Below are 17,193 nucleotides of genomic sequence, written 5' to 3' on the forward strand. Positions count from 1 at the left end.
GCCTACTCCACGTTGTGGCGTCCCAACGGACGAGGGTTGCAATCAACCCCTCTCAAGCGGTCCAAAGACCCACTTGAATACCACGGTATTTTGCTTGCTTTTCTCAATCCCGTTTGCGAGGAATCTCCACAACTTGGAGCCTCTCGCCCTTACACTTGAAATTCACAAAGAAACACGGAGCAAGGGAGGGATTAGCAACACACTCAAGACAAGAAATCACAGCAACACCACGCACACAAGTCGCAATGAGAGCTCACAACACAACTCAATGAGTTCACTACTCAACTAGAGCTCTAATTGCTATCGCAAAGAATCAAAGGCGCGGAATTGATGTCTTGGTGCTTAGGAATGTTGTAGGAATGCTTGGTGTCCTCGTCCATGCGCCTAGGGGTCCCTTTTATAGCCCAAGACAGCTAGGAGCCGTTGAGAGCAATCTAGGAAGGCTGATCTTGCCTTCTGTCGACTGGCGCACCGGATAGTCCGGTGCACACCGGACACTGTCCGGTGCCCGATTTTTTTTCCAAATATGGTGCAGTCGACCGTTGGCAGCCTGAGAGCCGTTGGCGCACCGGACATGTCTGGTGCACACCGGACAGTCCGGTGCCCCCTTCTAGCCGTAGGCTCGGCCACGTGTCCCGCGCAGATCGCGTGGCCGACCGTTGGCCTGGCCGACCGTTGGCTCACCGGACAGTCCGGTGAATTATAGTCGTACGTCGCCGGTGAATTCCCGAGAGCGTCCACTTCGCTCGAGCCAGCCTGGCGCACCGGACACTGTCCGGTGCACCACCGGACACTGTCCGGTGCACCACCGGACAGTCCGGTGCTCCCAGACTCAGCAGATTCTTGGCTGCTCGAGCCAAGACATTTTCAATTGGATTTTTCCTGTTTCCAGCACTTAGACACAATACATTAGTCCATAAAACAATGTACTAAGTCTGAGAAACATACCTTTATCCTTGATTTGTACATTGTCCACCTTTTTACACTTAGGCACTTGTGTTGGACACTAAATCACCAAAATACTTAGAAATGGCCCAAGGGCACATTTCCCTTTCACGACTGTTGTGCCACCCGCCAGGGCAAGGCTGACAACAGCTAAGTCCAGCCTCAGGCGCAACAGGAAGCTCCGCCTCGCCCGACCTTGGGCCTCGGCCTCAGGAGGGAGTCTCCGCCTCGCCCGACCCCAGGGCTCGGCCCCCGCTTCGGCCTCGAAAGGTGGTCTCCGCCTCGCCCGGCCCCAGGGCTCGGCCTCGACCTCGGCCTCAGGAGGAGTCTCCGTCTCGCCCGACCTTGGGCTCGGACCGATCGCGCCACAGGGGATACATCATTACTCTACCCCTAGCTAGCTCAGGCTACGGGGGAACAAGACCGGCGTCCCATCCAGGCTCGCCCCGGTAACAAGTAATGATGGTTCCCCGCGTGCGTCTATAACGACGGCGGTTCCCAGCTCCCTACGGAAGCAAGGAGACGTCAGCAAGGTCCCAGCAGCCCCGATAGCTGTGCTTCTACAGGGCGCAAGCGCTCCTCCGACGGCCATGACACCGCGTACACAGGGCTTTAGCACCTCTCGACAGCCACGTTGGCATGTACATAGGGCTCTAGCACCTCTCTGCCGGACACGTTAGCGCATAGCTACACCCCCGTTGTACAACTGGACCCTCTCCTTGCATCTATAAAAGGAAGGTCTAGTGCCCTCATGCGAGAGGGTCGTCGCGCGAGAGGATGGGCTGACGAACAGACTCGCTCTCTCTCCCTCGCGAACGCTTGTAACCACTACTGCAAGCGCACCCCGTGGTGCAGGATAACACGAGCCGCGTTCTTCCCCCTTGTGTTCCATCTCGCGCCAACCCATCTGGTCTAGGATACGCAACGGTAATTTTACTCGTCGGTCCAGGGACCCCAGAGTCGAAACGCCGATAATGGGTAACTGAGAACCGTCTGCGAAAATCGAATTTACTAACGGGTGGGCAAAAAAACCACAAGTAAAAATGGATTTTCAGGAAACATAAAAACAATGTAAACTTTGACGATAATTTTTGGCTTTCCTGTACTGTAGTGCTAGTAGTTGTCGCAAGAGGACATGTGTGCTCATTGTCTGCTTTTAGCCCACGAGGATGCAAGCGTGGGACGTGTTCGATCGAGTCTAACCATGTGCACCTATGAACACACACGCTCGTGCATTCTTACCGGCACCGTACCGATTGAATTTCAGGACACTTCTGCCGTTTGTTTTCTGGAAAAAAAATGCTTCTAGTTGCGACCACAGCAATCCTGAACACGTTGTTGGTTCCATGACGAGTAAAGAAGCTCTGTGCATGGATGGATATAAATACACTGAATTGCAGGTGCATCGCTAACGTGTTGGGCCGGCCAAATTTAGATACCAGCCCAAAAGTGAAGATCACGGTCAGGTCGCGAACTAAAATAGGCTAAAGGCGATCGATCCCTTGGCCCATATCTCCGTTGAGTTGCTGGTTCTGCTATTCCACTGGCTTCTCCTACTTGTTCAAAATTAAATAAGGAGATGATTTTAGCCCTTATAATTTTTTCTAGTTTTGTGGCTTCTGGCCCTTAGATTGAAGAAATTTGGTAAAATGGGTCGCTCGTATTTATTGCTCTGCAAAATACACCGCTTCAAACTGACCTCGTTAAAAAGGATCCTTCGAGTCTGCGCGCTCGTCAAAAGAGATCACGAGTAATTTTAGGGCACCTGACAGGTGAGTCCGTGAATCCTTGTGCCGATTCTACCTTACGGTCTCAGGCTCAACGCATGCCGTCTGTTTCCCATTTCTCCTCCTTCTCTGTCTTCCTCTCGCACGCAGCGCCATTTCCTTCCTCCCTCCTCCTCTGTCGAAGCTTGGATTTCTAGGCACGGTGCACAGGGGCGAAGCTTGGATTTCTAGGCATGGCGCACAGCGGCAGCGCCTCCTTGTCCGTGGTGTAGTCGGTGGCGACGGTGGGCGCCGAGGAGGCGGCGACGTTGATGTTGAAGCCGGTGGCGGCCGTCGGGGACAAGGTGAGGACGGGAGGGGGAGGGGTGATCCTGGATGGGTTGAATGACGGTGCTGCAGCAGCGCCGGCGCCGTCGGCTGGGGTTTGGAGCGACGCGGCGGCGGGGGCGGGCGAGGAGGCGCTGCGGCGGGCGCTGTGCCCGCCCGGGAAGTTGTGCTTGTTGTTGTGCATCCAGACCTTGAAGACGCCCTTGCCGACGCCGATGTCGCGGCACCACTCGACCATGAGCTGTACACTGACCCTGGCGTATTTGTACCACAGGATGCTGGCATCGCTGGCCTGAACAGCAAGACGCACATGAAGATCCTACTGAAATGGATGACGGGGAGAAATGTCGTGAAGCTGACCTGCGTGCACGTGGGCAACGCGAAGAAGTCCTCTACTCCCGGTCCACTGAAAGCAGCAGCAGCGCCGGCGCATCACCGTCATCCACATCGGCCTCGCAGTGACGGTCAGTCGCCGTTAAGCCTTGGTGTGGTTCTTGATGTTGCTTTGTAGATCGATGGAGGCTGCCTCCGGTCATGGTGATCCCATGTTTAACCTTGATGACGAACATTGGAAAAAGCATTTTGTTTTATGGACTGGAATAGTCTGCAAACATCACGATAGCAATATTGTTCTGCTGCTCATCAGCTGAGGATGCTGCCCTGTCCTGAACTCCTGATTTTGCTTTTGATCTACTATGTGATGATTTGCTCTTTGTTGAGCACCATTTTGAGCGGGCGGACGGTCCGGCCCTGAGGCCGGACGGTCCGCGGTCCGGACAGTCCGCGCCTGTGGGCCGGACGGTCCGCGCATGCGCCGAGCAGTTTAGGGTTCCGAGTTTTGTGCTATGTTTGTTGGCTAGATTTGCGGAATTAACCCGGAATCCAGTCGTGTAAAGGGTCCAGCCCCCCTCCTCTATATAAAGAGAGGTCTACGACCGATTTGTAATTATCAATCGAATCAATACAACTTCTATTCGCATTTATTTCCAGTACAATTAGGAGTAGTTCTAGTCTAGTTCTAGTTTAGCCTCTCGATCCCCAAATTCTTCGCCTCTCTTCGACTCTACGCCGATTAGAGGAGTCTAGGTCGGCCGGCCCGAGCCTAGACAACCCCTAGGATCTCTCCTCCCCGACGGGGTCCCTCCCGGGAGCGAGATCCAGGCACCGCCGGCGATCTTCCGCCGCCCCTGCGCACGCGCGGACCGTCCGGCCCCAGGGCGCGGACCGTCCGGACGTGAGGCAGGAAAACCTAGCCCCTGCGCCAGGTCGCGGACCGTCCGGCCCCAGGCCGCGGACCGTTCGCGCCTGACCAGAGAGTACCGTCGCCGGTTCTTCTTGAGTATTTGGTGCTCCGAAAAAGCGTCAACATACTTTTTGGCGACTCCGCTGGGGAACACAAATACAGAGTCATCAAATCGGCCCTCAATGGCCGGTTCAAGGGATAGCTCTGATATTTCCCCAAGTAACATCATAGAGCCGACTTGGGACACATTACCGGCTGACGAACAGCTCCAGTTTGAGGAGCACAAGGAGCAGATGATCCAGGAGGCAAAAGCGAGGTTCTTGGCCAACTTCAAAGTGGACAGGAACAACAAAGTCGTCCGACATCGGGCGACGGATCCGGCTTCACTGCGACCCACGCCAGACATCCCCAATGTAAGTAATACAAACGAGCTGCAATCTCTTAAGAATTATGTAGATGAACAGCGTGAGAAAATGCAAAATATCATAGGGGATATGCAAAACGACTATAGGAGATTAGCGCGTGCATTTGACAAATCTAGCATTGCAAATTTCCCATCACACGAAGTAGAATTAGGGGATAATACGCGTAATACATCGGCTGTAGGTTGTCACGACCAGTCACAACCCCTTTATGGGATGCCGATGGACACGTACCCTGAGCAACCGCAAATCGGCAGCAAAACAGCCGATCTGCACATGTCCGGACCGTCCGCGCGTGATCGCGGACTGTCCGGGCCAGTCATGGCCGGGCCCATTTTTAATGAGGTACCCAGACACGCACCCGAGCCACCACATATGACACAGAACCCAAACTACCCAGTCGGACGGTCTGCATACAACGACGGACGGTCCGCATATAATCACTGACGGTCCGGGTACATAGCCGGACAGTCCGCGCATGAGTCTTTTGAGGAGGATTATTACCTGAATCCTCGCCCGTCCCAGCAACACTTCCCATCACACTATGTAATGCACCAGCCCATTAATTCAGGATCCAGAGCCCAGGAAAGCTTTCCGGCCCCACCTAGAAGGCCAGAAAGAAACGATCAAACCTATGAGCCATATAGGGCAAATGGAAATGCACCATGTAGCTCAAACCAATGGGGGGAACGACAACATACTAACATGCAACCAAACCCGCCTATGTTTGACCAGAGAGCCGGTGGTCTTGCACCGGCTGCCATTGATATAGTGAGGGAAGAAATAGCCGGGGCGTTCCGAGATAAGCTCGGAGTAAGCCTGATCCCTGGGGGACAATCATATCGGAAACCTTATGACAGCCGATTTGATCACCACCCGTACCCACTGGGAACTAGAATACCCGAATTCGCAAAATTTTCGGGTGATCAAGGGAAAAACACACGCAAACATATAGGCCAGTTCTTAGCACAATTGGGAGAATTGGCCGACACAGAGACATTTCGCGTACGTTTATTTTCATTATCGCTAACAGGAACCGCGTTTGCATGGTATGCCACTTTACCTCCTAATTCCATTTCATAATGGGGGGATTTAGAACAAAAATTTTATGATCATTTTTTCTCCGGTGACTATGAGTTGGATTTGGTAGATTTAGTATCGTTGCGACAGACAAAAGATGAATCGGTTAATGATTACATCCGGAGATTCCGAGATACAAGAAACCGATGCTTTCAAATTCATTTAGCAGAAAAACAGCTAGTAGAATTAGCCTTTAATGGTCTGCGATATTATTTAAAAGAAAGATTAGAAGGCATCCAATTTTTTACACTAGCACAGTTACACCAGAGAGCTTTGGCTTGCGAAAGCCGGAGCAAAGAAACTGCTAAAACAATGCGTCACAACGTACACATAGTAGAATGCGACCAAAGTAGCTCAGATGACGAATCAGCAGAAGTGTACGCTGCTGAAATGGTTTGGCCAAAACAGGCCAAATCTTCGGCTTGTTCCTCCTTACAGCCAGTTCAAAAGAAACGGCAAGAGGAGGTTAAGTTTACATTTAATGTTGGTAAGTGTGATAGAATATTTGACGAATTACTCAAAAATGGCAATATTAAAATAAATCACACTGTTCCATCCGCCGACGAGCTAAAACGTCGTGCGTACTGCAAGTGGCATAACTCATTTTCTCATGCCACTAATGATTGTAATGTATTTCGGCGACAGATTCAATCGGCCATTAACGAAGGACGATTGAAATTTCAGGAAATGCAGGTGGATACAGAGCCCTTTCCGATGAACATGATTGACTTCGAGGGCAAGAAAGTCCTGGTTCGGCCAAATATAGCCGATAAAGGCAAAGGCAAGGAAACAATCATCGGCAATGCTAAAAAGGTCGATGGGGATTGTAAAGTTTCTTGCAGGAAAGTGGTAGCCGAGAAGACTCCCGATGGAGGGGAGACCCTGAAGGTGACCATCACAGCCTCTAGCACTGGGGGGCAAGCGCAGACAGGGAGACAGTTGCGGGAACCCGTGCTGCGCATCACGGACAGTCCGCCGTCCCGACGCGGACGGTCCGACGTTTCTCCGGACGGTCCGGAGGACTCTGGCGGATAGTCTGACCATGCTCAGGACTCGCAGCGACCACGTACCTTCAAACCACGACGACCAGAGATAGGTACGTGGAAAACAAATACATTTAAAGCAGCTGGTCAGCTGATCAAGCCTGGCCCGACTTTCGATCAATTGTTGTCTAAATATGTGAAAAAGAAGGCCGGCCCCAGTGACCGGCCACCGAAGCGACCCCGCTCACCCATTCATGAGCAACGTCAGGTCAGGTCGATTGGACCACCTCACCAATCGGAAGAAATGAAAGGTCCTATTGTACAATTGAGACCTAACATGCCGACATGGCCCCCTCCACCTCCTTATCCATCTATGCCATATCCATACACATACTTACCTCCACCATATGTCCCAAATCAAATGTGGGGCATGCCACCATATCCATTTGGGATGCCACAGTACCCCGCCTGGGGGCACCCCAAACATCCGTTTTTGATAGGTTGGCGCCGACAGTGCAAGACCGATTGAGCGCTGCTGAATCCGGTCACCAGGCACAAGCCCAACAAGATTGCCGGACTACTCGGCCTCCTAGGCCGACCAATCCGGCAGGGGGGCATATGCCTGTAGCAACTCAAAGAACAACAAAAAAGGACATCATCAAAATAGGCACTGCAGATGTTGTCATATAGGGAGACAATAAAGGGCCGATGATTTTTGGTGAATCGGCCAACACAACCAAAAAGGATACGGTTACCATCAAAATAGTCGATCCAAAATACTCCATGCCTCGGTGGTGCCCAGCGGGATTGACACAGTCCCAAAAGAGAAAATTACAGCGCCTAAGAGTAAAGCAGAGCCAGGAGAAAGAGGCGGAAAAGATATTCAATGACACACATCCACTATACCCGCCACCGCAAAAGAAATGGAGACCGAAGGCCGTTGAGAAAAAACAAACGACCACAGAAATAGAAAGTCAACCTGCACCAGGCGCGGACCGTCCGGCCCCCGCGCACGGACCGTCCGCCGTTCACCAGGAAGCCTCTGGACAACCTGCACCAGGCGCGGACCGTCCGGCCCCCACGCACGGACCGTCCGCCGTTCACCAGGAAGCCTCTGGACAACCTGCACCAGGCGCGGACCGTTCGGCCCCCGCGCATGGACCGTCCGCCGTTCACCAGGAAGCCTCTGGACAACCCACACCAGGCTCGGACCGTCCGGCCCCCGCACGCGGACCGTCCGCCGTTCACCAGGAAGCCTCCAACGACACGACGACATCAGTGGAAGAGGACGACCTGCTGGGAGAAGACCTGGTCGACTACGAGGCTTCTCCAGAACGCCCAGGTATGGATGTAAATATTATTATATTTCCACCGATTGTACTATTATTGGCGACGATGAACCTGTTGTTGCCTAGTTTGATTTTGGTCCTAAAGAAGCCGCCTTTACTAAACCAAAAGAATCGGTAAATCATTTAAAGCCGCTCTTCGTGCGCGGCCACATTGATGGGATACCGATTGCTAAGATGTTGGTAGATGGAGGGGCGGCTGTAAATCTAATGCCTTATTCATTGTACAGAAAATTAGGTAAACAAGATGACGAACTTGTCAAGACCAACATGACCCTCAGCGGTGTTGGAACTGATAGTTCGATCAAAGCCAGGGGAGTCACGTCCGTTGAATTAACCATCGGGACTAAGACCCTTGCTGTTGCATTCTTTGTCGCTGATGTAGAAGGAAATTACAGTTTAATCCTAGGCAGAGATTGGATTCACGCCAATCAATGTATATCTTCTACATTACATCAAATGCTAATACAATGGGTAGGCGATGACATAGAACAAGTACATGCTGATGTATCGGCCTGCATCGCTGTGGCCGATGCCCCTGTACTCTGGACTTATGAGACTGCTAAATGTCTCATAGGAGTAGATTTTTCTGATTATTAATTCATAAGTATAGATAAGAAAGGTTTCATTCCTGTAATGCTAGAGCCGATGGAGAATCGGCTAAATCCTAAATAAAGTTTAAATAATGAATACACACAAAGTTCATGAGTCTCTGATCACGGACAGTTCGGCTTCCAAGGCCGGATGGTCTAGTCTTTCACAAAAGGGTTCAGACTTTAAGACCGAACATATATCACAGCAAAAGGACAGTATTACGGATGATCCGGTCCCCGAGACCGGAAAGTCCGCCGTCACACAAAGATCTTCTAATTCCTCTGTAGGGAACATGATAGAGGAGTTCAGAGATTTTGATAAACTAGGACAGGGATTTACATCGGCCGATCCTTTGGAGGAGATTGACATAGGAGATGGTAAAACTCCAAGGCCGACTTTTGTAAACAAGACCCTGGAGACCGATTCTAGAGATGAGATGATCGGTCTATTGAAGGAATATTCAGATTGCTTTGCTTGGAATTATACTGAGATGCCTGGATTAAGCCGAGAGATCGTAGAGCATCGGCTGCCTATTAAATCTGGTTTCAGACCTTTCAAGCAAAGAGCTAGAACATTTCGTCCGAATCTTCTCCCACGCATCAAGGACGAAATCCACCGGCTGCTAGAAGCCGATTTTATCAGACCTTGCAGATACGCAGAGTGGGTCTCCAATATTGTACCGGTGGAGAAGAAGGAGACAGGTAAACTTAGAGTATGCATTGATTTTCGCAATTTAAATAGAGCAACTCCTAAAGACGAATATCCCATGCCCATAGCCGACACATTAATCAATAATGCATCAGGAAATAGAATTATTAGCTTCCTTGATGGTAATGCCGGATATAATCAGATTTTCATGGCCGAAGAAGATGCGTCTAAAACGGCCTTTATATGTCCAGGCTTCATTGGTTTATTTGAGTGGGTTGTCATGACATTTAGTCTAAAAAATGCTGGTGCTACTTATCAGAGGGCTATGAATTTGATCTTCCATGAATTGTTAGGAAACACTGTGGAAGTTTACATTGATGATATTGTAGTCAAATCGGCTGAGTTTAGTTCTCATATAGCTAATTTGCGCAAAGCCTTTGATAAAATGCGTCAGTATGGTTTGAAAATGAACCCACGTAAATGTGCTTTTGGAGTGTCGGCTGGTAAGTTTTTAGGATTTGTCATATATGAACATGGTATAGAGATAGACCCTGACCGAATCAAGTCTATTCGGAATGTGGGGCCTCCGACCTGTAAGGTCGAGGTACAAAGGTTCCTCGGCAAGGTGAATTATTTACGAAGGTTTATTTCTAACCTAGCCGGGAAGATTGATGCGTTTACCCCTATTCTTCGGCTTAAGAATGATGCCGAATTCGCTTGGGGGGCAGAACAGCAAGAAGCATTTGATCTCATCAAAAAATACTTATCTTCGGCTCCCGTATTAAAAGCACCACAAGCAGGAGTGCCATTTCGATTATACATTGCAGCTGAGGATAAGGTCATTGGGGCTGTTTTGACACAAGAAACTGAGGGGAAGGAGCATGTGGTGACATATCTAAGCCGAAGGTTGGTGGATGCTGAAACAAGGTACACTTTTATTGAAAAGTTATGCTTATGCTTGTTTTACGTATGCACCAAATGTAGATGTTATTTACTGTCTAGTCATTGCACTGTTTCTGGTCAAGCCGATGTGATCAAATACATGTTGCATAACCCAATTATGAGTGGTAGAATTGGTAAGTGGGCTTATGCACTAATAGAATATGACTTGGCCTATGAACCATTGAAATCTATGAAAGGCCAAGTCATAGCGGATTTCATTGTAGAACATCGGGTTAATGATATTCATGAGCTAGACATGTCATACCTCACTATTACTCCTTGGACTTTATATTTTGATGGATCAGTTTGCAATGAAGGGCAAGAAATTGGCATTGTACTTGTTTCACCAAGTAATGTCTCCTTTGACTTCTCTAGCCGATTGAAAACTTATTGCACTAATAATCAAGCTGAATATGAGGCCCTCCTATTCGGCTTAGAACTTTTAAATGGTATGAGAGTAAAACATGTAAAGGTATTTGGTGATTCTCAGCTGGTTGTCCAACAAGTGTTAGAAGAATATCAATGTTTTGATGGTACTCTAAATAGTTACCTTGAGAAATGTTGGAGCATAATCCATTCTTTTGACGAATTCAGTATTCGGCATATCTCTAGAGTTGAGAATCATAGAGCTAATGATTTGGCACAAGATGCATCAGGTTATCGGATAAAGAGAGGGAAGTTTCACAAAACTGAAAATCTGATAACCAGTGCAAAGCCAAATTCCCAGGTCGCGGACCGTCCGCGTGATGACGCCGAACCGTCCGGGGTTACCAGAAATGTTCTTTTCATCAATTCGGCTGACAATGAAGCCGATGCAAGTGATTGGAGGACACCTATACTTAATTATTTACGAAATCCCAATATCAGGACAGATAAGAACATTCGGCGAACAGCTTTCAAGTATGTTTTGATGAGTGATGAACTTTACCGCTGAACAGTCAATGACATCCTGCTTAAGTGCTTGGGCCCAGATGATGCTATATTAGCCATGGCCAAAGTACATGAGGGAATTTGTGGTACTCATCAATCAGCTCCAAAGATGAAGTGGTTGTTGCGAAGGTCTGGTTTTTATTGGCCTAGTATGATAGCTGATTGTTTCAAGTACTACAAGGGTTGCCAAGTGTGTCAAAAATTTGGCGACCTACAGTTGGTCCCTGCAGCCGAATTCCATCCTATCATCAAGCCTTGGCCGTTCAGAGGATGGGGATTAGACTTTATTGGAGAAATTCATTCTTCATCATCAAAGGGGCATCAGTTTGTGTTAGTTGCCACTGACTACTTCACCAAATGGACTGAAGTCGTTGCTCTAAAGAACATGACACACAAGGAGGTAATTAAGTTTATAACTGAGCATATCATTCATAGATTCGGCATTCCCCAGACCTTAACTACAGATCAAGGTACTTCTTTTATGTCAAAGGAGGTACGTGAATTTGCTGAATTATATAGAATTAAGCTGCTTAATTCATCTCCATATTAAGCTCAGGCCAATGGTCAGGCCGAGTCTAGCAATAGGACATTGATTAATTTGATAAAAAAGAAAATATCTGATAATCCTAAACATTGGCATAAGATTTTGTCTGAGGCTTTATGGGCTCATAGAATATCTAAACATAGGGCTACTAAAGTATCTCCTTTTGAGCTTGTCTATGGGCAGGAAGCAGTGTTGCCTGTGGAAATAAGTTTGAATGCTGTCAGGTTCGCCAGACAAAATGATCTAACTGCTACTGATTATTATGATTCAATGATGGATAATATTGATGAGGTGACCGACAAAAGGATGATAGCTTTGGGAGCAATAGAAAAGGACAAAATCATGGTAGCCAGGGCCTACAACAAGAAGGTCAAAGCAAAATCATTTCAAGTAGGGGACCTGGTGTGGAAGACCATTCTGCCTCTAAGGAATAAAGACCGGAAGTTCGGGAAATGGTCACCAAGCTGGGAAGGTCCTTATAAAGTAAAACAGGTGATGTCTGGCAATGCCTATTTGCTACAAACATTACAAGGCAAGGACTTGCCTAAGGCTTTGAATAGGCGTTTCCTCAAACAGTACCATCCTAGTATGTGGCAAGATGCCTAAGAGAAATGATGTAATCACATCGTGTTAGTTGCTTTTGGTTTGCTCAGCTCCACCAAAAGGCAGGGGGCATATGTTGAGCACCATTTTGAGCGGGCGGACGGTCCGGCCCTGAGGCTGGACGGTCCGCGGTCCGGACAGTCCGCGCCTGTGGGCCGGACGGTCCGCGCATGCGCAGAGCAGTTTAGGGTTCCGAGTTTTGTGCTATGTTTGTTGGCTAGATTTGCAGAATTAACCCGGAATCCAGTCGTGTAAAGGGTCCAGCCCCCCTCCTCTATATAAAGAGAGGTATACAGCCGATTTGTAATTATCAATCGAATCAATACAACTTCTATTCGCATTTATTTCCAGTACAATTAGGAGTAGTTCTAGTCTAGTTCTAGTTTAGCCTCTCGATCCCCAAATTCTTCGCCTCTCTTCGACTCTACACCGATTAGAGGAGTCTAGGTCGGCCGGCGCGAGCCTAGACAACCCCTAGGATCTCTCCTCCCCGACGGGGTCCCTCCCGGGAGCGAGATCCAGGCGCCGCCGGCGATCTTCCGCCGCCCCTGCGCACGCGCGGACCGTCCGGCCCCAGGGCGCGGACCGTCCGGACGTCAGGCAGGAAAACCTAGCCCCTGCGCCAGGTCGCGGACCGTCCGACCCTAGGCCGCGGACCGTCCGCGCCTGACCAGAGAGCACCGCCGCCGGTTCTTCTTGAGTATTTGGCGCTCCGAAAAAGTGTCAACACTCTTCCTTTTGTTTGGATTTGATTCTCACTTTTTTCCTGAACTCCTGATTCAGTGATCACTCGTTTTTTTCTTTAGACTTCTTCCCATATACTAAGAAATTAACACCAAGAAAAAGCATGCCGCTGTGCGCCATGCCTAGAAATCCAAGCTTCGACAGAGGAGGGAGGAAGGAAATGGCGCTGCGTGCGAGAGGAAGACAGAGAAAGAGGAGAAATGGGAAACAGACTACGTGCGTTGAGGCCGTAAGGGCAGAATCAGCACAAGGATTCGCGGGCCCACCTGCCAAGTGCCCCAAAATTATCCGTGACCTCTTTTGGCGAGCGCGCAGACTCGAGCGACCCTTTTTGACGAGGTCAGCTTGAAGCGGTGTATTTTGCAGAGCGGCAAGTACAAGCGACCCATTTTGTCAAATTCCTCGTGGCTGTTGTTTGGCTCTGCTGTAGATTTCAAGCAACCGAAGCGGCTGTAAATACCAGTCGAGCAGCTTGTTACGGGATAATATGCGCGGACTATGGTGTACCAACCAAACACAAGACATAATGCGCAAGGACCTTTTTTAATTATTTTTAAACAACCCTCCCACATCCGTTTAAATATTTTTTAAAAAGGTATGTGAAAGGAGCTTTTTTTTAAAAAATGCATCTAGTTGCGACCACAACATTTTTGAATGTGTTGTTGGTGCCATGGCGAGTAAAGAATATATATGCTTCAATGATATAATAAGCGAAATATCTTGTGCACAAGAACTTATCCTGCATACAAGGTCGCACTCGTGCACATATACACAAACTCAATATGGTTCTATCGTTCAACATACTTGTGGTTTTTAAAAATACCCCCACATTTTTCTCTCCATATCTAGCTGCATATTTGCAAAAAAAAAAAAAAAACAAACAAAGACCTCGTATGCTCACTCGAGTATTGTTGGATAAATGGATTCAAATTATATATATATATATATATATATATATATATATATATATATATATATATATATATATATATATATATATATATATAGAGAGAGAGAGAGAGAGAGAGAGAGAGAGACGAAGGTCCTTATGTATGTATGAGATATGCTTTATTTATTGTAGGGAATCTATCCTATAATAAATTGGCTAAATTGCATGTGCATCGATAACATGTGTTGGGCCGGCCTAATTTAGATACTGGCCCGAGTTCACGGTAAGGCAACATGCTAAAATAGGCTAAAGGTGATCGATCCTGTGGCCCCTTTGGGCATGTTTGTTTCGGCTTCTGGCAGCTTCTGGCCACCAAAAGCTGCTACGGACTGCCAAACTCTCAGCTTTTCAGCCAGATTCTATAAAATTCGTTGGGGCAAAAATCATCCAAAATCAACATAAACACATAATCAGTTGAGTCGTTGTAATAGTAGGAATCTGTCACTTTCTAAATCCAGAGCCCTATGAACAACGTTATCTTCCTCCACACGTAATCGTAATAATACTCAGATTCTCCCCACAGCCAGATTCTCCCCACAGCTAGATTTTCAGAAAAGCTGGTCAGAAAAAAGCTGAACCAAACAGGCCCTTTGTCCCTTGAGTTGCTGGTTTTGCTATTCCACTGGCTTCTTCCCAAATTTCTTCCAGACTAGGTAAGTGCTAGTAAGTTAGTGTTTGGTTCGAGAGCTTACTTGGACACAGTGGCTCTGTTTCAGATTATGAGGATAGAACGGTTCTATTCTATGTTTGGTAGTCAGAATAGAATCACTCTGTTTTTTGTTTACTTCCAGAGTGAGCAAGTAGAAGTTGAAGCTAATTTTAGATTAGGAGCGTGGGCACAGATTCAAGACCACACTTCACAAGCTGCTTTTTAGCTTCAAACGCCATGGCCATGTGCAAGCATAACGACTTGCCCACATGGGGGGAGTAGAAGCAAGGTCAGCAAGTGGAGCATTGTAGACGACGCACAGCGGCACAGGGCGCGTGCTCGGCCACCGGTGAGGGGGGCGCAGGAGAACGATTGCCAGGCCACGAGCGCCATGGCCAGGAACGAGCACGAGGAAGTGCTGGGAGCAAGAGCGCAGAGGAAGAGGAGCCTTCGATCGCGAGCGCTCGGGTCCGGTAGTTTTTTGGAGCATAGAGATCCAGCATCTTCAGGGCTCCGTTCTATCTAGATTCGAACCAAACATCTTTAGTACTGGGATAGAGTGGCTCCATCCTACTAAACTCTGGAACCGAACACTACCTAAGTTGCATAAAAAAATAAAAAGGCTGGTACGGGATAACATGGGGGAGAACCATATACATTGGTGCAACCATATATCATTAAGACATAAACATGAAGGTAAAATAATCTTTATGAAAATATTCATTTTTGAAACAACTCTCCCATCTCCTCTAGATATTTTTAAAAAGGTTATTCCATTTATGTTTATGCTTTGATTGTACAGTTGCACCAGAAATGTTCCTAAAGAACAGCCCTACCAAATAGCGTCTTATAGTTGTAGAGAAGAGGTAGAGATTGACTAGTGCCTACTTTGACTTGCGTGGAGCCTGACCAATTGACCATATGGAAAATGTAATGGGTTGTTTGCGTTCCGTCAAGGCTCCAAAAATAGAAGCGCAACTCCTTAACCCCTGACCCTGAGATAGAAACAAAACATGCTCATTCTGCCGTCAAGCAGCTCCTATTTTGGCTTGTGAATGTTCCTCCACATAGACACGTGTATCTGAATAACACAAGCCATGCACGTTTTTAGGAAGCATGCGCAGCGATGGGAATTCAACCACGGAGGTGTGCTTCGGTTTTTAGGAGCCCCGAAGCAAGGGATCTCCTCCTCTCCAATGCGGTTGCTTCCGCGCTGGCGATTCTGGGAAACCAGGCAAGGCAAGGTAAGCACAAATACGTACCTGTTCCGCCAAGCAGGCCAGCGAAGGATTTTGACAACGGCATATGCTCAGCTCCAGCTCCAGCAACCATGCCATTTCAAACAACATCTTGAGTTCTTGGTTCCCTGTCATCTCATCATCCTCCATCAGTCGATCTGTCCTGCACGCCTCGCCCTCAGGCGAGCGATCGCTTCAAGCAAAGTGCGTGCACGGGCGCTAAATGCGCATCAAAGTTCGCCGCGCAGCAGTTTGACGCCGGGGAACGATGCTGCGGGTGCACCGTCCTCTTGTCACTGGCAGCATGCTGCTGTGCCACCCTTTGTCGGCCTGCCTCGTCGGCGGCGGAAGGGCGGCGCCGGGCGGGCGCCGGGGGCTGCGCGGGGGTGATAACAACGGGCCGTCGCGACCGGAGCCGTCGGCGAGCACGTGGAGGAAGCCGGAGCCCGGGCGACTGAAGCTCAACTTCGACGGGTCGTCGAGGCACGCGTCCCGGCGCGCGAGCATCGGCGGCGTGTACCGCGACCACGAGGGCGGGTTCGTGCTGGGCTACGCGGAGCGGATCGGCGCCGCGACCAGCTCCGTGGCGGAGCTCGCGGCGCTCCGGCGCGGGCTGGAGCTCGCGGTGGCCAACGGCTGGCGCAGCGTCTGGGTCGAGGGCGACGCCATGGCGGTGGTCGACGCCGTGCGGAGCCGCGCGCGCGTGCGGGTACGGGCCCCGGAGGACCTGCGCCTGTTCGGGGAGATCGAGAAGCTGCTGCTGCTGCTCGACGACATGAGCGTCTCGCACGTGCGGCGCGGGGGTAACCGGGTGGCGCACGGCTTCGCCAAGCTCGGCCACGGCGCCGCGCGGCCCCGGGTGTGGCGCGACGTCCCGCCCGACGAGGTGATCAGGCTCCTGCAGCGCGACGCCGAAGGGAGATGATGCCCGTCCCCTCGAGCGCGCGCGCGCGATCGAGCGGGCGAAGGTCGTGGCCTCGTGGGAAATGCTCGTGTGCATAAGTACGGATTGGCGATCGAGGTCATGCATGCTGCTGCTAACTACGGACTGCTGGCTTTGTACAGATTTCTGATTGTATGAGAGTGTACATCAGCTTGGTTAGGGTCAAAACGTGGACAGATAGTCCTTTCTCACGCTAATATATACTAACTCCGTTCATAAATATATGACACCGTTATCTTTTCAAAAAAACTTTAATCATACGTCTTATTTAAAATATTTATTCAACAATGTAAAATTTTAAGTGAAGTACAAACAACCTTAAGTGATAAAATAAAT

At 49.2% G+C, this 17,193-nt stretch overlaps 3 protein-coding genes across 3 annotated transcripts; 2 read left to right on the forward strand and 1 right to left on the reverse strand.

The window, feature by feature from the left end:
* Positions 1–2,730: 2,730 nt before the first annotated feature.
* Positions 2,731–3,712, forward strand: LOC103626327 (uncharacterized). The gene is made up of 2 exons (XM_008646724.2): positions 2,731–3,016; positions 3,274–3,712. The coding sequence occupies exons 1-2, from the start codon at positions 2,984–2,986 to the stop codon at positions 3,508–3,510; spliced, it is 270 nt and encodes an 89-aa protein (XP_008644946.1). The 5' UTR covers positions 2,731–2,983; the 3' UTR covers positions 3,511–3,712.
* On the reverse strand, positions 2,842–3,258 carry LOC103626326 (zinc-finger homeodomain protein 9-like). Its single transcript, XM_008646723.4, has one exon. It carries the CDS (start codon positions 3,235–3,237, stop codon positions 2,866–2,868), a length of 372 nt encoding a protein of 123 aa, XP_008644945.1. The 5' UTR covers positions 3,238–3,258; the 3' UTR covers positions 2,842–2,865.
* A 12,260-nt stretch (positions 3,713–15,972) lies between the features above and the next one.
* On the forward strand, positions 15,973–16,845 carry LOC107403238 (uncharacterized). Its single transcript, NM_001321465.1, has one exon. The coding sequence runs from the start codon at positions 16,183–16,185 to the stop codon at positions 16,837–16,839; it is 657 nt and encodes a 218-aa protein (NP_001308394.1). The 5' UTR covers positions 15,973–16,182; the 3' UTR covers positions 16,840–16,845.
* The last annotated feature ends 348 nt before the right edge of the window (positions 16,846–17,193 follow it).

This window comes from Zea mays, chromosome 5 (genome assembly GCF_902167145.1).
Source record: "Zea mays cultivar B73 chromosome 5, Zm-B73-REFERENCE-NAM-5.0, whole genome shotgun sequence".
Classification (NCBI taxonomy): domain Eukaryota; kingdom Viridiplantae; phylum Streptophyta; class Magnoliopsida; order Poales; family Poaceae; genus Zea; species Zea mays.

Coding starts and splice junctions, on each gene's coding strand:
- LOC107403238 (NM_001321465.1), top strand. CDS start 16,183: ATGCTGCGGGTGCACCGTCCTCTTGTCACTGGCAGCATGCTGCTGTGC.
- LOC103626326 (XM_008646723.4), bottom strand. CDS start 3,237: ATGGTCGAGTGGTGCCGCGACATCGGCGTCGGCAAGGGCGTCTTCAAG.
- LOC103626327 (XM_008646724.2), top strand. CDS start 2,984: ATGTTGAAGCCGGTGGCGGCCGTCGGGGACAAG. Junction 3,017..3,273: donor TGGCGGCCGTCGGGGACAAG/GTGAGGACGGGA, acceptor TTTGTACCACAG/GATGCTGGCATCGCTGGCCT.